This window comes from Halichoerus grypus, chromosome 6 (assembly GCF_964656455.1).
Source record: "Halichoerus grypus chromosome 6, mHalGry1.hap1.1, whole genome shotgun sequence".
Taxonomy (NCBI): Eukaryota; Metazoa; Chordata; class Mammalia; order Carnivora; family Phocidae; genus Halichoerus; species Halichoerus grypus.
In genome coordinates, this window is record NC_135717.1 from 154,222,078 (window position 1) to 154,244,080 (window position 22,003).

At 37.0% G+C, this 22,003-nt stretch overlaps 1 protein-coding gene across 6 annotated transcripts in view; it reads right to left on the reverse strand.

The window, feature by feature from the left end:
- Window positions 1-22,003, reverse strand: part of NTN4 (netrin 4) — a 139,297-nt gene that overhangs the window by 29,779 nt on the left and 87,515 nt on the right. For 4 of the 6 annotated variants that reach the window (XM_078076429.1, XM_078076430.1, XM_036085841.2 and 1 more), the window contains exons 6-9: window positions 11,975-12,188; window positions 11,513-11,628; window positions 4,094-4,162; window positions 885-1,055 (exon numbers count right to left, since the gene is read on the reverse strand). In XM_078076429.1, the coding sequence (XP_077932555.1) occupies window positions 885-1,055; window positions 4,094-4,162; window positions 11,513-11,628; window positions 11,975-12,188 (570 nt within the window). The remainder of the gene's footprint in view (window positions 1-884; window positions 1,056-4,093; window positions 4,163-11,512; window positions 11,629-11,974; window positions 12,189-22,003) is intronic. The other 2 variants (XM_036085842.2, XM_036085843.2) reach the window with 2 other exon arrangements.

Below are 22,003 nucleotides of genomic sequence, written 5' to 3' on the forward strand. Positions count from 1 at the left end.
CCCAGGATCCAGGATCATAGGCAAACGCTTAACCAACTGATCCACCCCAAAATATGTTTATTTTAATAGAACTTACTATCTGGGTACTGTGTTATTATTTAGGTACTAATGGTAGGTACTAGAGATGCTATGATCAAAAATCTAAATCCCATCCTCAAATTTAATGAAGGAGACAGAAGTAAGTAGCATATGACACAGTATGAAAGTGTACTTGTAGATTATAAAGGTAAGAATCCCACGCTTGCTCGCTTGGCTCTTCTACCGTAATTACATTTGAAGATGCAAATTTCCCTTAATTTCAAGCTTCTCTAAGATTCTGTAGTGGTTTTGTTGTTGTTGTTGTTTTAATTTCTGCTGTTTCTAATTTCAAACCAGAATGATCATTTAATGAAAAACAAGATGATGAGAATTGAGAGTTGTTTTCTATCCAGGAGACACAGATGCTTCTCATGCAATTGTAAAAAATGAATTCAATATTATTTGCACAGATGGAATTTTGCATTCGAATTTCCTTTGGGAGTAAGTTCTACCCAGGGCACCATTTTAGGACCTAGCTTTCAGATGAAGTGTTAGTGGCATCCAAATTTACGAAAGTGTTTTCTATGCTACTGGTACCTGGAACCAAGCTGAGACTTCTCTTTTAGGGCAGAAAATATTATATTGCTGGATTTTAAAATATTTTACTTTTATAGAACATGTGGAAGAGAAATAATTTTTTGATGTCAGTTCAAAGAATTCCATTTGGATTGTCCCCAGAATTCAGATGGTGAAAAGGAGAGATACTCTTGGTGAGTTTATTTCAGTTGTGGTTTAGAGAATGTTAAGACAAGGAGCAAATCAGCAGAGACAAAGTAGTTATTAAGCTAGAAAAGTCTAATGCTTACCAGGATTGAGGATTGGACAAGTGCAGCCTCTGTTAGTCCACGATTCTGGATATAATGTTCGTTTTCCTCGTAAAATTTTCAATTTGGTAGATTTTAAGACTTTTTTTATCTTCACATTGACCTCAGCATGAGACCCTTTGTCATGAGCTGATAAAATCTTTATTTTTAGCACTGTAATAAGACAATTCCAAAAGTCAAAATGCATAGAATTTCATACTGCCTTTTGAACTTGGAATAACTTAAATATGCATTTCAGAGTATAATGGAAAAGTTAATTAATGATGATGCAAATGTGGAAATTTGCTTTAAAAATCATTAGGCTAATCTTGATAAGCACTGAGTAATATGTAGAATTGTTGAATCACTGTATTATACACCTGAAGCTAATAAAAAAAAACTGTATGTTAACTATACTGGAATTTTAAAAAACTCAAATAAAAAAATCATTAGGCTCACTAACTTTTGCATTGGTTTCACCTTATTTATCTATATTAACTATACTCTCCCTTCTTAGACATTTTCAACCACTATTTCCCATATCATTATGCTAAGAGACTGTCAGCCATTTGCCTATTACAAACATAGTCTTAAACACAGTTAGCTATCAAATCCAAATAGAAAGAAGGTGTATAGGAAGAAGATTTTATATTTAGATTCTGACTATATTTTACTCTGTGGTTCACTGTGTATTAAAGTTACAACAAAGAACAAACAAAATGTTACTGCCAGAATATATTTTACATATTCTAAAGAGATTAAATAATTAAATATTGATTATTTAATCTTCTTCCCTGGATGTAAAATGCAAGCTGACTGGGGTTAGGGTGGCTGTCTTTCCACATGATGGCAGAGCTTCAGTATTCTCTATAACTCATGATTGTATTATGCTATGTTCTTCCATCTATGAATTGGATATGGCTGGGGATTAAGCAGTGGAATAATTTGGGGTGGGGAAGAAAGTACACCTAAGGAACACTGGATGTAGTGTTCTATATTGTTAGAAGAGTTCTTACATCCTCATTTATATCTTGATGGAAAATTCTGTGTAATGAGGGAACTCTATACTGGCTGGTCCCAATTCCTGAGAATATGGTTGTCAGATAGCAGTTTTTATAGAATCACCAAATTTTAGACTTTTAATGGGTCTTAAGAGTTCATCTAGTCTTGTTTTATGTTTGAGGAAGCAAATTTTAAGAAATTAAGTGAACTTCCCAAATTTGCATGACCAGTTAGTTAGAGGTAGAGTTTGGGCTGGAACCCCAATAAGATAAATGTATGAAGGGTATGTAGCATAGTGCTCGGCTCATGGCTAATGCTCAACAAATGTTCACTATTATTTTTCTACTAGACTGTATGCTCAAAGAGAACTGGGACCTCATCTATTCACTATTATAGCTTAATAATAGCCAAAGGAATAAACAAATGAATCAAGCTTTATCCCCCATTAATAGAGAGAATGGGGAGGGGGAAACCATTTTTTTCCAAGTCTGTGGGTGTATTGCACCTAGTAAGAACAAAGTATTTAATTACATCATTAAAAGTGTCCGAGTTTTCTCTCTTTCTTTTTTTTTAAGATTTTGTTTATTTATTTGACAGAGAGAGACACAGCGAAAGAGGGAACACAAGCAGGGGGAGTGGGAGACAGAGAAGCAGGCTTCCTGTGGAGCAGGGATCCCGACGCGGGGCTCAATCCCAGGACCCTGGGATCATGACCTGAGTTGAAGGCAGACACTTAACCATCTGAGCCACCCAGGCACCCGTGTCCAAGTTTTCTTAAGGAGAAAATAATACAGTTGTATTAAAAGATGCCAGTGCAGTTGTTTGTAAATTTAGAGAGCTACTAAATATTGAAAACCAGTTGATATTTCCACTAAACTGACTACCTTTGGACTAAATTGTCATGTTTTTTGCTTCTGATAGTAAATACCATTTTCTCTAAACTAACTTTTCTTTATTGAGCACTATATATTTCAAAAGTTTTCTTCTGTTATTTAGCCAAGTTGTCAGGTCAAAGGAGGGAAATATGTATGTAATTTTAGGTAAGATTTTTGAGGTTTTTAACATTTACTTTTTTATCTTTTATGAGATTAAGTACAATGTTATCAAGAACCTAAACACTTGATTTCAGAAATCATGACTTAAAATTTTCTCTTCATTGTAATGTGTATTTCGGGCAGTATGAATTATGGAACAATAAAAAGCCTTAGATACTAGTCAAGAATATGTTGGCAAGACAAGGCATCTAATTTGCTTTAATAGTAAACATAAAACATAAGGCCATTTAGAATTTGAAGATAGTAACAGTCTTAGGGCAGTGACATTTTCCCTTATCTATATTTTCCTGGTACTTGAAAGGTACAGGAGTCTAGAGTATACAGAGAGGGCAGGGAAAAGGCTTGGATGGACAGCTAATCTCAGTGCTTCCCAAATATATATCCTCTTCCTCCTCCTTGCCAGTTACTGAGCATATACTGCGTGCTAGATATTGTGTTGTGTGCTTTTCAAAAATCCCATTTTATGGGATAGGTGGCATCATCCTTATTTTACAGATGAAGAAATCTAGAGAGGTTAAGTGATCCATACGATAGACCAGAAATCAAACCCATGTATGTTTGAATCCAAAGCTCGAGCCCTTAATCACTGTGAAATAGTGTTTGAACTGATTTCTGCTTAGTATTACTACATGATAACTAGCAGAGATTATTACTCGAAACTGGTATTACTACATGAAACTGGCACAGGAATCATTTTAGTGGCTAGAGACTTGCCTCTTTTCCTCATAGTAGGATGGCCTTGCCTTTGCTCTACAAGCCTCCTGCCCTCACCAGGACATTCAACAGCATCTTTATTAAAAATTATTATATAAGACTAATGCTTTGATATATTGAGAATGTCATAGACTAAGCCTCCCAATTCCTAAAAAAAACTCTTTGTACTTGGTTTGAATAGATTCTTAGAAGCATTCAAGGAGGGGCGCCTGGGTGGCTTAGTCGTTAAGTATCTGCCTTCGGCTCAGGTCATGATCCCAGCATCCTGGGATCAAGCCCCGCATCGGGCTCCCTGCTCAGCGGGAAGCCTGCTTCTCCCTCTCCCACTCCCCCTGCTTGTGTTCCCTCTCTCGGTGTGTCTCTCTCTGTCAAATAAATAAATAAGAAATCTTAAAAAAAAAAAAAAAAAGAAGAAGAAGTATTCAAGGACTTCAAACTTACCATATGAATATTTCATTCCACAGAATGCCTTGGAGTTTCCTAACACCTGTTCTTTACATTCACATTTACCTACAGGAAGTAAATGAAAAATAGTTATTTAGAAACAAAGAAGAGAAAAAAAAACGAGCAAGTAAATCTAGGTAGCATAACTCATTTTTTTTAATTGAAGTATAATTAACATATAGTGTTATATTAGTTTCAGGTGTCAGGTGGTAGAACTCTTTAAGGCTTGAGTGATTCATACAACATAATCCATAAATACTAAGAAACCATAAAAAGTCATTCAAACAAAGTAGAGTCACTTTCTGAATTGAATTAGTTATCATTCAACAAAATATTGACTTAGGAGAAATAGAGGTAGAAACAATGATATATTTTAATGCTTATAATTGATGTTACGATAGATATAGTCCAGCATTAAGACTCCATGCTAATGGAAAGGAACAACGGAATGGATAAACTATAGGAAAGACAACTGTCTTTTTACAGTTAATGTTCACCACAGCAAAAGTCAAATATAGTAAAATAATTGAGCAGTCTTTTGAAGGTAATGCCATCCAATTTAAAAGAATTTATCGAGCACCTATTATGTGCAGGACATGATGCTATATACTTCAGAGTATATAAAGATGAGCAATATACAATTCTTGCCTGAAGGCTTACAATTCAGTAAGGTGAATAAAGCAAGTGTATACACAGTGATAAGTGTTCTAAGACAGGTACAGTATGTTTGGGTGGGAGGGCCACATGTTTGGGAAGATGGAAAAAGGCTACACGGCTGAAGAAGGATTTGAAATGGACTCTGAAGAATAAGTAGGATATTTTTTTCTGACAGTTTAAGTGATGTGTGACAGTTATTGTGTGTCAGACATTTGGCACGCCCTGTGACAGATTTTCAAAATGCCTTTGATAGAATCTATACATAGCATCCTCATTGATTTATCTGCTTCCTCTCTAAACCGTGATCCTTGGGGCGCCTGGGTGGCTCAGTCAGTTAAGCGACTGTCTTCAGCTCAGGTCATGATCCCAGGGTCCTGGGTTCGAGCCCTGCATCGGGCTCTCTGCCCAATGAGAGCCTGCTTCTCCCTCTCCCTGCCACTCCCCCTGCTTGTACTCTCTCTGTGTCAGATAAATAAAAAATAAAATCTTTAAAAATAAATAAATAAACTGTGATCCTTGAGGATGACAGTTACATCTTATTTATCTTTATATTCCTAGAACCCAGAAGGGGTAGGATTTCCATTCTTACTTAACAATTAGATATAATTTTATCATCCCTCCCCTTCTGCCCTCACTCATTGCATGTCATAGGCATTGAGTGGCATGAAAGTAGGTAACATTTACTGAGGAGCAGTTACTATGTGCCAGGCACTGTTTTAAGTGTTTTATATTTATTTACTCATCTAAGATTCTAACAGGTAGAAATTTGACAAGAATGTAGAGATATAAGAGTGAGGAAAGAAATGTAAGAGAGAAGAGCAGGGTGTGTTCATGGAAGAGTCGGTGGTTCTGTTTTTCTTGGGTACAGATTGAGTTGTGAATAGTAGAAGATATCATGGAGGACCTTGACTGATAGGGCCTGAATTTAATTTGTTAGAGAAAGGGGATTTTTTTTTTTTTTTAGTATAGTTCACACACAATGTTATATTAGTTTCAGGTGATTCAACAAGTTATATGTTATGCTATGTCACCGCAAGTGTAGCTACCATCTGTCACCATGCAATGCTATTACAGTATCATTGACTGTATTCCCTATGCTATACCTTTATTTCCATGACTTATTAATTTCATAAATGGAAGCCTGTATCTCCCATTCCCCTTCCCCCGTTTTGCCCATTGATAAAGGAATTTTCAGAGCTTATAAAAATTATTGGAATGGAGAGAAAATGGAAGTAGGGACCAGTTAGAAGCTGATGAAATTGATGACAGCAACAGTAACTGAATTGAGTGCCAACCACAAGCCATAAACTATATAAGGAACTTTATCCATATGATCTTGTTTAATATATATAATAACCTTATGAGATAGGCATTATTAACAAATGAAAAAATAAAGGCTCAGAGAAGTTAATTAGCTTGTCCAAGGCAACATAACTAACAGTAGAAGAGCCAGATTTTTAGCCTGGGTCTGGGAGAATCTGAAGCCCCTGATCTTTCCACTGTATTCTAAGTCAGATGAAATGTGGGTCTGAACAAAAGAGATGGCTGTAGGTCTAGAGAGGAAGAAATATTAAGGGAGGCTGCAGACTTAGGGTCTACAAATCTTGTCAGTGGATTGGAAGAGGAAGCCTAAGAATGAATGAACTTGGAGTTTTCCTGTCACCTTGGAGCCAAGGTGACAGAAGATTGAAGTATTACTAACAGAAATAGGGAAGTTAGGAGGAAAGCACTTCAGGGGTGTATAACTAAAGGTTTTTTGTAGTAATCAGTGGTTTAACTTAATTGTTGAAAGGATGTGAAGTAGCTCACAGAGAGGAGAAAAAGCTGAAGAACCAGAACTCAGAAAAGACAAGAATCAGGAGAGCAGCAAAGACCTAGGTATCAGGAACTGTTGTGCAGTCCCTTTTATGGATTTGCCATTGGAATCGTGAACTGGGATCACTTTCAGACCTTGTCACTTTCAGCTCAAGAGTTAAATTCCAGGGAGAGCACATCTGATTGGCCTGGCCAAGACTGTATTTAATGGGGTGGGGGGAAGGGTGGCTCCCCAGAGAAAAACTGGGTTGAGCTACCGCAGAAATAGCAGGAATAAAGGGGAAATGGATCTGGTTAGGCAAAAACAACAGAGGTCTAGCATGAGGAGAATATAATGAATTAGAGTTGCTGACAAAACATCCACGTGGAAATGAGAGTATGATTCTGGTGAGATGAGGTTGGGTAGACATGGTGATGTGGCAAATAGTGACATATTGGCTCTAACTAAAGCTGCTCTAGAAACCAGAGAATGAGATGTGTAAGTGGAAAAACACAGTGGAATTAAATAGTGGGAATGAGAAATCTAAGGTTCTTAAAATTAGCTGTTGTGATTTGTTAAATAATACTGCATATAATCTAAACATAGCAGAGAGGGTTACTCATTCGGAAATTGGAGTAACCTGAGTAGATAGCCTGCAGCCTTTGATAATTCCACCAAAGCTGGAGAGTACGGTAACTACTGTGCTAAAAAACCTAATGGAACTCCAAATGGCATATATTATTACTCAACTGATGTTCTTCTTTGTAGTCCTTCAGCCAACAGGAACATACAAAGTTCCGTTATTTGAAGATCTTCCTGTGGTTGCTTTCCAATACTCCCTTTTCATATGTTAAGAAATCAGACATTAAAAATTTTTTTCATAAGATTACTGTTGTAATCATTTTTAAAAAAGATTTTATTTATTTATTTGGGGGGGTGGGGAGGGACAGAGGGGGAGGGAGAGGGACAAGCAAGACTCTGCTGAGCGCAGAGTCCTTTGTGGGGGCTCAATTTCACAATCTTGAGATCATGACCTGAGCTGAAACCAAAGTCTGATGCTTAACCAACTGAGCCACCCAGGCGCCCCTAAAATTTGTTTTTGAATGAATCTTTGTTGATCAGGCTTTAACCCAGATGTGTTGTCTTAAAGGAAATCCGAAAGGGGAGAAAAACCTAGTTAGTTAATATTGGGCTATTAGAACATTGTTTATAGTTCTGTGGTACTGGTTAAAACCAGTTTTCTTGTACAAATTCTGTATACTACTTAAAGCCAGTTTTGTTGTACAAGTTCTATGGTACTAATTAAAGCCAGATTTGTTGTACAGGAGGTAAAATTTTACATCTAATGTTCTCTATCTCCTAAGAAGTGCTAGAAATTAAGGGTATCTTGTTGGTATAGTGCATTATATTTCTAGTTTGAGAAACTTATGGTAGGTAAATAGGTAGGTAGGCACATATATTTGAGAACGAACTATGGTGCTTAGAAAACTGATTACCATTTTTTTGTTGTTTAAAAAAGGTGCCACGAGCACAGCACTATTCTATACCCAATGGGAATACTGATATTTATCAGGAAACCGAACAATGGCTTCCTCAATCTGGAGCTCCTCCAGATGAATTTCAGAGACTCTCTAGGGGTAGCACAGACCTAACAGCTGTTGTGGATGTGAGTTTGAAGTGATTCTGATGCCAGCACGTTATGTGCTGAATTGGTGTGTCACCAGTTCCCTAGTAATATGATTGGCTTAATGAATGTCCTATGGTCCTAAAAACTTGATTTTTACAGATTTGGCCTAGCAGGCAAATTCGAATCATTATGAAAATCATTGTGTTAGAAATATAGAAGAAAAGTTTCAAAAGTGGTTGGAGTTAAAATTATAGAATTCAGACTATTTAGCATTGAGGCCAAAAATTAATGGGAAAGATTTTTTTTCTTTTTCAAATGCTAAAAAAGATAAATATGACTACTTTGTATTCCTTTATCTTTCTCACCTTCTTTCCTGTTGTGAACTAAAATGAAACCATGAGGCAAATGATCACAAGATTATGTTAAGTGAAAAAAAACATGATACAGAATAACAAATACCAGTGTTTCTCAAATTTGGGTTCTTGGTTGTTGAAGAGTCCATAAGTTCTCTATGAAAGTGTATTAAAATTGTGGTTTCTTACTCTGCCGCAGTCACCCTGGTCTCCTTGCTGACCTCAGGGCTGTTGCACTTGCTGTTTCTTCCACCTAAACTCTCCTCCCTCTTTTATCTGTATAGCTTACTCTCTTATCTTTTTTAGTTTTCTTTTTTTTTTTTTTACCTCATATGTCACCTTTCACAGGATTTTCCTTGATCACCTTTTTTAAAAGTATGCCCCTCTGACCACTTATTATCTCCCTCCCTGCTTTATTTCTTTATTTATTAAAAAACATGACACTAAATATTTTACTTATTAATATTATTAGTTGTCTTCCTCCACAAGAATGTAAGCTCCTTGGAGGCTGGGATTTTTATCTCTTCTGTTCTATTACTATATTTACAGTACTGGCATACATTGTGGGTGTTCAAAAAATATTTGTTGCGTAGATGGATGAATTTATAAGGAATTACTAATTAGTGAGAAAACGACAAATTGGAAATACACAGAAAAAGAGACCTGAATGGCTAAGAAAGCATGAAAAGTTACTAAAACTGTTAGTAATCAGTAAAATACAATTTAAAATGGCGAGATCCCAGTCCATACTCATCAGATTGGCAAAAGTTGAGAGATTTGATAATGTTAACTTTAGAAGCCCCAAAATATTAAATGAGTTTAATTGTGCCCGAGTTAGTGAGGTAGAAGAGTGCTTGGCCCCTTGTATGTGTTATATAAAAAATTGTTAAATAAATACAAAGTATCAGTGAGGATATAAAGCAACAGGATGTCATACTTTGCTCGAAGATGCAAATCTGTACAACCACTTTGGAGAGCTATTTGGCAATATGTGGTAAATTTGATAAAAAGCCATACTTATGACCCAACAGTGGCTAAGTTTTACCCTAGGAGAAGATCAGCAAACATTTTCTATAAAGGGATAGACAATAAAGGTGTTAAGATTTATGGGCTAAGAGACAAAATTAAAGATACTATGCAGGTATTAATATAACTATTTAAATTATAACTATAAACCTTAGAGCAGGTAGCTTGTGAGCTGTAGAAAAACAGTTGGCAGGCCAGATTTGGTCTGAGGGCCAGTTTGCCAGCCCTGCTCTAATGAAACTCTTTTTTTTTTTTTTGGTGAATCTCCTTCTTAAGTACACCAAGTCACATTTAAGAGAATATTCGTTGGGGCGCCTGGGTGGCTCATTCGGTTAAGTGTCTGCCTTCGGCTCAAGTCATGATCCCAGGGTCCTGGGATCCAGCCCCGCATTGGGCTCCCTGCTCGGTGGGGAGTCTGCTTGTCTCTCTTCCTCTGCCCCTCCCCCCCGGTGCTTGTGCCCTCTCTCTCTCTCTCTCTCAAATAAATAAATAAAATCTTTAAAAAAAATTATTTAAAAAAAAGAACATTCATTATAGCATTACATAAAATTGGAAATTAGAAATAGCCTAAATGGCAGATAAAGAGAGAATAAAAAGTGGCATATTCAAATAATAGAATGCATAAATCTAAAAAAAATACATATTCAGATCAAAGAAAGTTTTAAAGGCATAGGTAAGTTATCATGTATATGCAATTTTAAAAAACACTCTATTTATATATGTAGTAATAGTAAAAACATGAAAGATAATGATAAATACCAAAATTCAGGTTAACGGTTATTCTGTAGAGTAAGGGAGGCTAGTGAAGTTGGAGATTGGTACAGGTCTTCGAATGTATAACACTTTAAAATTGAAATGAAAATATGAAACAATTATGGCAAAACATAAAATTTGGTAACACTAGCAGGTGTGTATATGGGTGTTAACAATACATTTTTGGCATTTGTAATGTTTAATAAAAAGAATTTTTTGGTGGCCATTTCACAATACACACAAATCATTATGTTGTACACCTAAACTAATATGTTATATGTCAATTATACCCCAATAAAAATTAAAAAAAAATTTATTGTAAGTTTCATTTGGATCATTTGGGGAGCACTTTACAACCAAATGCTGACACAAGATTTCATGCCCACATTTGTGTTTGTGTTATGGAGCAAGTTGGTGCTGAATAGAACCACCTGACTTTCTATAAGAGAAGAATAGAGGCAGGATGAACACAGAAACCATGTATTCACACCAATATCACAGCATGCTCATCAAACAAAGGAACAGATATACATCATAGGAAAATAGAGTCAGAGGAAATAGTAGTATAGACTTGGTAGACCCAAAGAACCATATTTATGTAGGAAAGAGTGGTTTGGCTTCAGTAAAAATCATTTTTCATATTTAATTAATGGTGTTATTTTGAATTTTATTAGTTTTGTTATTTGGCTTATAATTAGTTTTGTAAAATTATTTTTGTTTTCTAGTTGTAAAAAAGATATAAACATAAGGAGTTCACACTTATCTTTGTGTATATTAAGTTTCGTTAGGTCTATAAGAATATTTTTCCTTTAAATGGATCTCTACATTTCCAAACCTAATATATTCAATTAGCTCTCACCTGTGTAAAACAGTATGTTTTAGAGAGAAACACACCAAAACACTAACAGTTTGGGTAATGAGATTTGGGTATTTTTTTTACTGTGATGTTTTGCATTTTCCAGATTTTCTATACTAATTAGAAATGTTACTCTAATAATCAGAAAATAAACAAAAGCTTGTTAAAATACTCTTTGGCTATCTTTAATAGTTTTATGCTCATGGGCAGGGGTGTCACTACTTTATTAACCTCAGAACTAAAGAGTTCCCCTGGTAGGATCCAAGAGTTGTTTTCTGGTTTGTCACAAATCACTGTTACTCGAGACCAGACCTGGAAATATGATAACTGGCTATATCCATTGTCTCACCTGAGTGTCGAAGTGCAGAAAATCCTTGCTCATCCTCCCACTCCCAGGTTGGCTCGCTTTTATTGTGCATGGAATGGAAGTCAGGAATTTCTTGATACCAGTCTATGTCTGTGCTGCTAATAAAATAGAAAATGATGAAGTTAAGGACTCTCTTAGAACTTGAATGAAATGAACATATGTATGGAGACTTAAACCTAATCAGGTACCTTCCCATCCTTTTAGTTTTTCAGAAATAGTGTTTTAAGGGCCTATTGTTAAGAATAATTTATTCTGCAAAATGAACCAGACCATCTCTAGAATCTTGCAAGAACAAATGACTCTGCAGTTTGACAGAGATTCTTTAAAGAGCTGTGCAAATACATCTTTGCTGCACTGATAGCATGCAAGATTTTCCAAATCACTACCAGATCTTCAAAAGAATCTGAAGGACATATGGACAGAGCAAGAGCCATGAGCATTCACCTGCTGATGCAGTCTCCTGTGAGTGGGTCACAGCTCCCTGCGCAGTCACAGGGCCTGCAGCCGTAGTCTCCGAAGCCCCAGTACCCCACCATACACCTGTCACAATGTGGCCCTGCCACCCCAGGCTTGCAAGGGCAGTCACCATTGCTGGGGTCACAGAAGGTCACCGAGTTGAAAGGAAGGACAGCCGATCCAACTGGATGACAGGAACACACTACAAGAGAGGACACACAAATATCAATGAGTAACTGGTTATCTGTGATCTGTGAAGATCAGTCCTGAAATGGTTTCCCTTCACCACGCAGCATACCCCTAAGGCTCCTCCTTTAGCCAGTTGGTATATACTCAGAGAATGAAAACTAATTAAATTACAGATGAGAAGATAAAATCAGGAAAGCACATTTGCTGCAAAATGAACTACATTATTTATTCTAAATTAGAGGGCATTAAATATGAATGGATTTTGCTTGAGGTGCTGAGAATGAATCAGCAAAGAAGACAAGGAAGGAGCAGTTAACCAGAAAGGAAAAAAATCATGAGAGTATGGTGTTCTGGAAGCTAAACAAAGTTTCAACATCAGGTAGGCAACATGAACTGTGTTAAATGCTGATAGTCCCAAGAAGATGGGGATTGGGAATATATTTTTGCATTTGACAAAATGAAGACCATTGGTGTCCTTGACAGGAACAGTTTCACTGTAGTGATGAGTGGTGAACCTATCTGAAGACGACTCAGGAGATGGAAGTAGAGGAATCTGAGCATGAGAACAGACAGCTTTTTTGAGGAGCTTTTCTATAAGGGCACGGAAATGTGGTGGTAGCTAAAACTGGAGGGGGATATGAAAGTAAGTGGGTTTGAGTTTTTGTTTTGTTTATTTTAAGATGAGAAAAATTGCAACAGATTTGATGTTGATGGGAATGATCCAAAAGAAAGGGAAAAATTGATGACCAGAAGAAAGCTGGGAGCATTGTTGGAGGGATATTTAAGCATGATGGAGTAAGGAAGACAGACAGGATCTGGTGCAGAAGAGAAGGTGCTGGCCTTGGGTAGGAATGTGATCAGTTCATAGTAACAGGATGCAGGGCAGAGCATATGGACTCAGGTGCAGGAAAGTGGATAAATGCAAGAGTGGGAGCTGGTAAAACTTTTCTTCTGATTGCTTGTATTTGGTGGATGAAATAGGAAGGAAAGTCATCAGGTGAGAGAGATGAAGATCGGCAGTGGGAGAGTGAATGAAAGACATAGAAAGTGAAGTATAATTTCCAGACACCTTTAAAAGCCATACTTGAGGTTAGTGTAGTCATGAATTTATAGTGATACAGCCAAGAGGGTTCAGGTTTGAGATGGGACGAAAGCTGGATTTAATTTGCATGGTGTTATGGACTGACTCTGTACCCCCCAGATTCATATGTTGAAGCCTAGTCTCCAGCGTGATGGTATCTGGAGGTGAGGTCTTTGGGAGGTTTGGATGCAGTCTTGAGGGTAATGAGATTGGTGACCTTATAAGGGGATGAAAAGCTCCATGCTCTCTTCTCTGTGAAGGATGTGAGGCTACAATTAGAAGTTGGCAGTCTACAATCCAGAAGAGAACTCTCACCAGCACCCAACTGTCCTGAACCTCAGTTTCTTCAGTTGGGTATCTAGGTCTCATAGAAATTTCATGAGGATGAAATGATTTTAAATGAAATTATTTCAGCAAGATACATAGCACAGTCTGACATTTATTAGGCCAGTTCTTGCTGCTAAATCTCAACTGATAATACTCTAGATCCCACTCCCTCCTTAATCCCCTTGGAAACATCTTCTATTGATTCATTTCTTTGTCATTAAAATCATAGTTTGGCTTCAATCTGGCTTCAGATCTCAACTACTGACTGTGTGACTTTTGGAAAGAGACCTAGCTTCTCATTATCCCAGTTTTCTTGTCTTTAAAATGGAAATGAGAACCATATCTATCCTCAGACGGTTGTTGTGTGGATAAAAGGAGATCATGCACGTAGTGTATGGCTACATTAGTGTGGTGTCTGGCACATGGTTAATTAATAGTGAACTAACAATTTAATTCAATAAATAATTCTTGTAGAGGTATAGGATCTATGCTTGTCTAAGTAATGGTGTCAGTCCTTAAGGAACTCATGGTCTTGTTGGGGAAACAGGAGTAAATAAAGACTTGCCATACATTGTGACTAGGTACTCTAAAAGAGGCCTGTGCATTCTATGGGAGCACAGAAAAGGGAACACAGGCTGACGGAATCACATGGGGATTCTTTCTTCTAAAATTTAATTTAATTTTATTTAAATTCAATTAATTAACATATGAGTGTATTATTAGTTTCAGAGGTAGAGGTCAGTGATTCATCAGTCTTATATAACAACCAGTGCGGACACCTGGGTGGCTCAGATGGTTAAGCGTCTGCCTTCGGCTTAGGTCACGATCCTACGGTCCTGGGATCGCGTCCCACATTGGGCTCCCTGCTCAGTGGGAAGCCTGCTTCTCCCTCTGCCTCTGCCTCTTTCTCTCTGTCTCTCATGAATAAATAAATAAAATCTTTAAAAAACCAAACCAAACCAACCAAACAAACAAAAACACCCAGTGCTTATTACATCACATGCCCTCCTTAATGTTCATCACCCAGTTACCCCATCCCTCCACCCCCCTTCCCTCCAGCAACCCTCAGTTTGTTTCCTATAGTTAAGAGTCTCTTATGCTTTGTCTCCTTCTCTGATTTCATCTTGTTTTATTTTTCCCTCTCTTCCCCTATGATCCTGTTTTGTTTCTTAAATTCCACATATCAGTGAGATCATATGATAATTGTCTTTCTCTGACTGACTTATTTTGCTTAGCATAATACCCTCTTGTTCCATCCACATCGTTGCAAATGGCAAGATTTCATTTTTTAATGGCTGAGTAATATTCCATTATATATATACCACATCTTCTTTATCCATTTATCTGTTGATGGACATCTGGGCTCTTTCCATAGTTTGGCTATTGTGGACATTGCTGCTATAAACATTGGGTGCAGGTGCCCCTTCAGAGCACTACATTTGTATCTTTGGGGTAAATACCCAGTAGTGCAATTGCTGGGTCATAGGGTAGCTCTATTTTTAATTTTTGAAGAACCTCCATACTGTTTTCCAGAGTGGCTGCACCAGCTTGCATTCCCACCAGCAGTGTAAGAGGGTTCCCCTTTCTCTGCATCCTCACCAACATTTGTTGTTTCCTGACTTGTTAATTTTAGCCATTCTGACAGGTGTGAAGTGGTACTGCTCTGTGGTTTTGATTTGTATTTCCCTGATGCTGAGTGATGTTGAGCATTTTTTCATGTGTCTGTTGACCATTTGTATGTCTTTTGGAGAATTGTCTGTTCATGTCTTCTGTCCATTTCTTGATGGGATTATTTGTTTTTTGGGTGTTGAGTTTGATAAGTTCTTTATAGTTTTTGGATACTAGCCCTTTCTCTGATAAAACATTTGCAAGTATCTTCTTCCATTCTGTCAGTTGTCTTTTGGTTTTGTTGACTGTTTCCTCCGCTCTGCAAAAGCTTTTTATCTTGATGAAGTCCCAACAGTTCATTTTTGTCTTTGTTTCCCTTGCTTTTGGAGACATGTCTAGCAAGAAGTTGCTGCGGCCGAGATTGAAGATGTTGCTGCCTGTGTTCTGCTCTAGGATTTTGATGGATTCCTGTCTCACATTTAGGTCTTCCATCCATTTTGAGTTTACTTTTCACATGGGGATTTTAAAGGAGGGGTCATTTAGATACCTGAGCTGATCCTAAAAGATGAATAGGAGTTTACAAGCTGAAAAGGAGGAGGAAGATACACAGTTGTGTATCCCAGTCTTTAGATACTCTCCCCATGGCATTTATTTTAAATAATTAAAACAAAATTTAATTGTGGTAAAAAACACATACCGCAAAATGTAGCATCTTCACCATTTTTAGCTGAGTTTCATGTGTCTGCATTATATGTGGAAGCTCTTACTGCTCCCTGAAAATGTGAAGCTCTTTCCTGCCCTGGTGTCCCTTGTCATTCCTGTATTGCCTTTCCCTTGTCCATCTGGACCCTGACATGCTTCTTTGTCCCACTCCTTCCAGACAAGTTTAGCACTCTCTCGTCTCTGCTGAGAGATAGTGTATATCTCTATTTTGTGTGCATCATAGTACATCATTATTATTCATTTTATGCCTGTTGCCCTTATGACTAGACTCTGGACTCATTGACAGAAAGATCTTTATCTTCTTATTTTTGTTTTCCAGTTGCCAGAACAGGGTCTGGTATATCGTAGATGCCCATATCATCACTTGTGAAATTGACCTGAAGGACATTCCAGGCTGTGGGGGTCATATGTGAAAGGGCATGGCCTCTTTGGGGAGTGTGAGAATTTTAGAGTGTACATTGAGTGGAAAGCAGTTGGAGTTGATGAGGCAAAAGAAAAAAGCCACAGAGTTAGGGTTGGAGCCAGACTGTAGAAGGGCTGAACCCAAGAAGTTGAATTTTATCTTGTGGGTATAAAGAGCCATAGGAAGTAACACTTTGAAAAAGCAGAATTATGACCTGGTTATAATTTAATTTTAAAGATACTTTGGTAGCATTGTGTGAAACAGACTAGAGTAGGGAGAGACTGATAGCAGGGAAATGAAAGAAATGAGTGAGAACAAGGAACTGGACTAAGAGAGTAGATGCCAGAGCAGGAGGAAAGGTTGAAATGATAGGAATGAGGAGGAAGAAGGCACTGTTGAGAGACAAACAGAAATTGAGGAAGATTTTCACATTTCTAGCTTATGAAAGTGAATGACTAATATTTCTCCTAACTTAGCAAGGCATTGTTGATTTGTTATTTGTTTTTAATTAATTAACTAGGAAATAATTTGCAGTTATATAATATGTAACACAAAATGTATCAACATGTATCAAAGTGCTATGTGAAGACATTAAATGAAATCACATAATCCAAATATAAACATTTCATTGTTTTGAGATGACTAAACCAATAGTTACTGCAATATTCAGTTCTAAGTCAGCTTGGTTCTTGACAGCAGATAGGGGAGCCGGAAGAAAGATGTCTTGGACTTCCATCTATTGTAATATGTGCTTTCCTATTGCCACCATTATCTTTTACTCTAATAGAAAATTCAAGTCTTTCTAGGATTTGACCTCTTTGTACTACCATATACTTTAAAACCTACACACATTTCAGGAATGGCCAGAGAAGAATGTGATTCTATCACATGTGCTAGTGGATTTCTGTCAACGTGACTTTTTACATAATTACAAGATAAAAATACCATCTGGAAACTATGCAGAACTAGCTCCAGGCAGACAGCACTAACACTTTTCATGACATACTTTTCAAACTGCACACCAAGGCTTGCTTGCATACCTCACTCCTAAAGTTTGTGGAACAGTCAATATTTGACACACATAATCTACATTTCTTATTTTCTTCCACAATGCAAATATATTTTCTTCTTGCTTGGGAAAAAAAAAAAAAAGTCTGCCTAGACTCTGGTTCAGGTTGTGATTCTCCAACATATATTTCTTACTGATTATTGGTTCTAAAGTGCAACCCAAGCACTTAGCTTTTTACATATTCATTACAATGAAGGCCAAAGTTGCAGAAGTGGCAACCCGGTTAGCATGACATAAATCCTTGACATAAGCTTTGTCTTTTTGTTGGCAGATTATAGTAAAGATTGAACTATTATCATATACTATCATTCTGAACTTAATTATTTTTTTCATTATAATTTTTGGTAAAGCTCTGGTGAGTTGTCTTTAAAAGCCAAAATGGTGCTTTGAGTGGCAGCTAGATATATTTAAAAGCTATATGGCCTGTCTAGGTATTACATGATTCATTATTGGAATACTTATCACCCCTCCCAAGCCTCTCCCCTAAACCATTTGCCCATTGCTGCTCTCTCAGCCAAACTGACAGAATAAAATTATTGAAAATATCACTTTGAATTCCTAAATATTGTCACAAGATTTCTTTAATAATGCAAATGACAAATTTTAAATAGTACATTCTGTACTGATGTGTTCTAAGTAATCCTGAAATAATAATACAAAATATTCAAAACAGGTGAGATTGAAGAAAGGAAATGGGTACTTTTGCAAAAGATTTTGCAACAGGTTCCCTTCAAATAATGAATATATATTGCTAAATATGATTCAAATTTTATTTACAGATACATGTTTCCAGCAATACATCTATTGTGTGAAACACTGTCCCTCTATGAGCATTTACAGAAAAGAGTTAAGACATGGGGCTGTTCTGGAGTATCTTCTACCAGGAAACATACTGTTCGTCAAACAATGGTTGAACACATTTTTAAATAACCTTGTTTATCTACATGGCTCCGAAATTAATAATTGTTTCAATCACAATACAGCTTGTTTGGAAATTGCCTGTAAGATCTTTTAGGAAGACAGAAAATAAAACAAAGGCAATATAAGAGAATTCATAAGGGCACCAACTTAAAAGTCAGACTAGATGAGTTCAAATTCTGGTTATGAGGCTTAGTCTTTATAAGAGTTTGTGAAATTAACTTCCTCATTTCAATTTTCTTATTTATAGAGTAAGAGTAATAATACCTATGCCACTGGGTACCTGTGTGAGGCCTGATTAAGATACTGTATATAGTTAGCAATATATCAGGAATTAGTAGCATCAAATGCTCAGAGAGTAACTGTTATTATTATCTGGCCAACCATATTAAAACACTTTTTTTTATTAAGTAATGTCGATGCCCAGCATGGGGGCTCGAACTCATGACCCTGAGATCAAGAGTTGCATACTCTACCAACTGAGCCAGGCTGACACCCCGACATATTAGTTTTTAGAAGTCCACCATTCATTCATTCATTCATCTACACCTTCACCAAAGAGTTTTTGAACTTTAGTGTTAGCATGAACCAGAGGCTGAAGATATAGAGGAATACAGAGTCATAACTAACTCTTCAGTGAATCAAGAGAGATATGCAAATACATAATTACAGACAGTAAATGTTGTATCAGAGGTAGCCCAGGGTGCATGGGAACACAGAGAAAAGAGCAATAACTGCCTTATTGCAGATATGAGTTTTTTTTTTTTAATAATCTTAACAATTTGGTTCCCAAAATAGGCTGAAATTATTCACTTTGCCCCTGGGAGGAATTTGGTGGCAAACAGCTTTCTTGACTACTTTGTCTTACAGAATTAGGTTACTCTCCTACTACATGTTCTTTTCTTTGGATCAAATAAATTCCATCTGCTCTTACTCTCCTTTTGTGGATGAGAGTATACTGAAAAAAAGTAGGGTATGATCTATGATCCTCTTGTGTGTAGGGAGATATCCCACCATGTAGTCTAGGACAAGAGTCACAGCTGTCAACCTACGTGAACATAATAAATATGTAAACAGGAATACAAAATGGCCAGGGACATAATGGGAGAGTTATGGCTTCCTTTATTCTGATGGGGTTGCTAAAGCTTTTGGTGGTGGAGTCAAAGGAAACCATTGTTCCCTTTTCTCCTTATTCCTACCTTCACCCAAACTCTAGGAGCCGTTTGCACACCTTTCATTCAGAGTGATCCGTGATGCCAAGCTTACTGTTGAAACAACCAGTTGAGTTCAGCATCTTACCCCTTTTAAAAATCACCGGGACTCCTTAGTATTACCTGATGGCTGTAGCTTTTGCTATTCTGTTAGCAAAAGCGACACTGGGAGCAAAACACCCTGAAAGTATTTGCTCCTGATTTAGCTTTTCTAAAAACAGAACTCAAAGTTCAAGGCCCTCAGCTGGGAAAGCAGCAGCTTGTCAAGGGCTTTCACGGCTGCCCAGTGGCCACTCCCTCAGCAGAGCCTCCCAGCCTCCCAACACTGTCTTACTCTGAACAGGCCAAGGCCCTACGCAATTTCTGATGGGGAATTTTAAATATCAAAGCCATTTGAAGAGCTGCCCCCTGAGGTTCTTAGAATTGGAGTTAAGGGCAATGACTGAGATGCAGCTCTAAACAGAAAAGAGACAGTATGATCCGTTATTACTGTCTCAAGCGCAAAGTTAAATGTTAGATAAAATTAAGTCTTCTACATTTTTTGGTACTGTTTTCTCCTTTCCTTCTACTATCAGTTATTTTTGCTAGTGCGTGAACAACTATGGAAAAATAAAGAAAAATTTGTAAACAAAGGCAATTGTCAAAGGTAATATGGCTTACCCCTTTACTCTCCTAGGGAACATTTTTTTATTCATCCTTTAAATATAATATACATTGTATATTGAATGTATACATTCAAAGGTAGCTAGTGCCACAATATTCAAGATGAATGTTAATTTCAAATAAAATTATGCAAGAATAAATCTAATAAGAAAATAATCTAAATTAAGACTTGCTTTTCACTTACTGAAGTGCAGTGTCTCCTGAGTTACTGTGTATCCCACACTGAAGGAGATCCATGTATGCATAAATCTAGTCATTTGTGCCCCTGCTAAATGCTTTAAAAAGTAAATGTAAGGTATTTAAGTATGTTTCCTATAAACTTTAAGAGTAATGCAAATAAATACAAACGTCATACCCTTTATTTTTAATGCTTTATATGTGACCACTCACTGCTCAGACCCTCAATTTGATTTCTGTATCTTTCCTTTCCTGTTTACTAGTTGTAACTGAGCCAGTTACTATTTATTCCTGGGTATATCTAAAAGATCTTAGACAGCCAAATAGCCAATTTTATATTCCTGGGTTGCTACTTCAGTTAAAATTGAAGAAGAATTTGTCTGTACTTTTGAGTGTACAGACAAATTCCGCTTCAGGAAAACTTTTAAGTGTAATTTTAGACACTGTATTTCGCTCTGAGGAATTTGGTTATATCACACACCATTATCTTTTTGTTGAAGAAAGCCTCCTGTATTCCCAATCCACGCAAGGCACCATCTAACCAGGCGCCTAGTCAGGAAACTGGGTCATCCCTAACTCCTTTTTCCTTTGGATAAGGAATCCCTATTGACCCCATCTACCTTCTCCTTTGAATTGATGTGGTTCATCCCTGCTATAATCTATCATGGTACCCTTTTTTTCATAATGTATTGCAGTTTTGTTTTGTTTTTAAAGATTTTATTTTCAAGTAATCTCTACACCCAATGTGGGGCTCATACTCACAATCCCGAGATCAAGAGTCACATGCTCCACTGACTGAGCCAGGTGCCCCTGCAGGTTTTAATTACATATTTACGTGAATAAATTTATTTATACTCTGTTTCCATGGCACTAGGGACTCTGTTTTGTTGTATATACAGTGACTAGGATAGGCCTGCCACAAAGTAAGCACTGAGTAAATCTGTGTTGAGTTTTAAAAAATGTTTGAATTATAGTCACTTAATATATATTTCTTAATGATTGATGTTCTTCTGGCCTCCAGTGTAATCTCTTTATGATTTTTCACCTCCCTGCTGTCTCTATAGTACACTGTGAAGGCCTAGAAGGTAGAAACCACATCTTTCATCTCTGTATCCCCAAAACCTAGGACCCATGCTGACCCATTTTAGGGACTCACTCAATCTTTGTTGAATGAATGTTCCTTTGAATGAGTGACAACCATGAAATATGTTGATGAACCTCCTGAAAAGCTCATATTATTTCTTTTATAGGTTTTTAGTATTTTAGCACCACAGCATTGCAATCCCAAGACACTAGAAACAGAGCAAACAAACAAAAGCACACACAACAGAAAAAAGCATAGAAACAACAACAGAAAATTGAAATGGTTAAACAGAACAGATTATCCTGAGTCTTCCCAGTGCAAGACTGTTCCCTACATTTAATGCTTCACTCAGTCGAGTTTTATTATTTATTATTTGTGATAAAAGTTCTTTATTCTAACTCTGTAGGAGACATTCCCCACCCACAAATGCCTTTCACTGGCAGCGCAATTTTTTTTTCACATTAATCAATCTTTTTTCCTCACTTTCATCCAATTACATCTAATTACGACTCTTTGTTCTAGGGAAGTAAATTATGTTTTGCCACTCCCTATGTCCCCTTACAC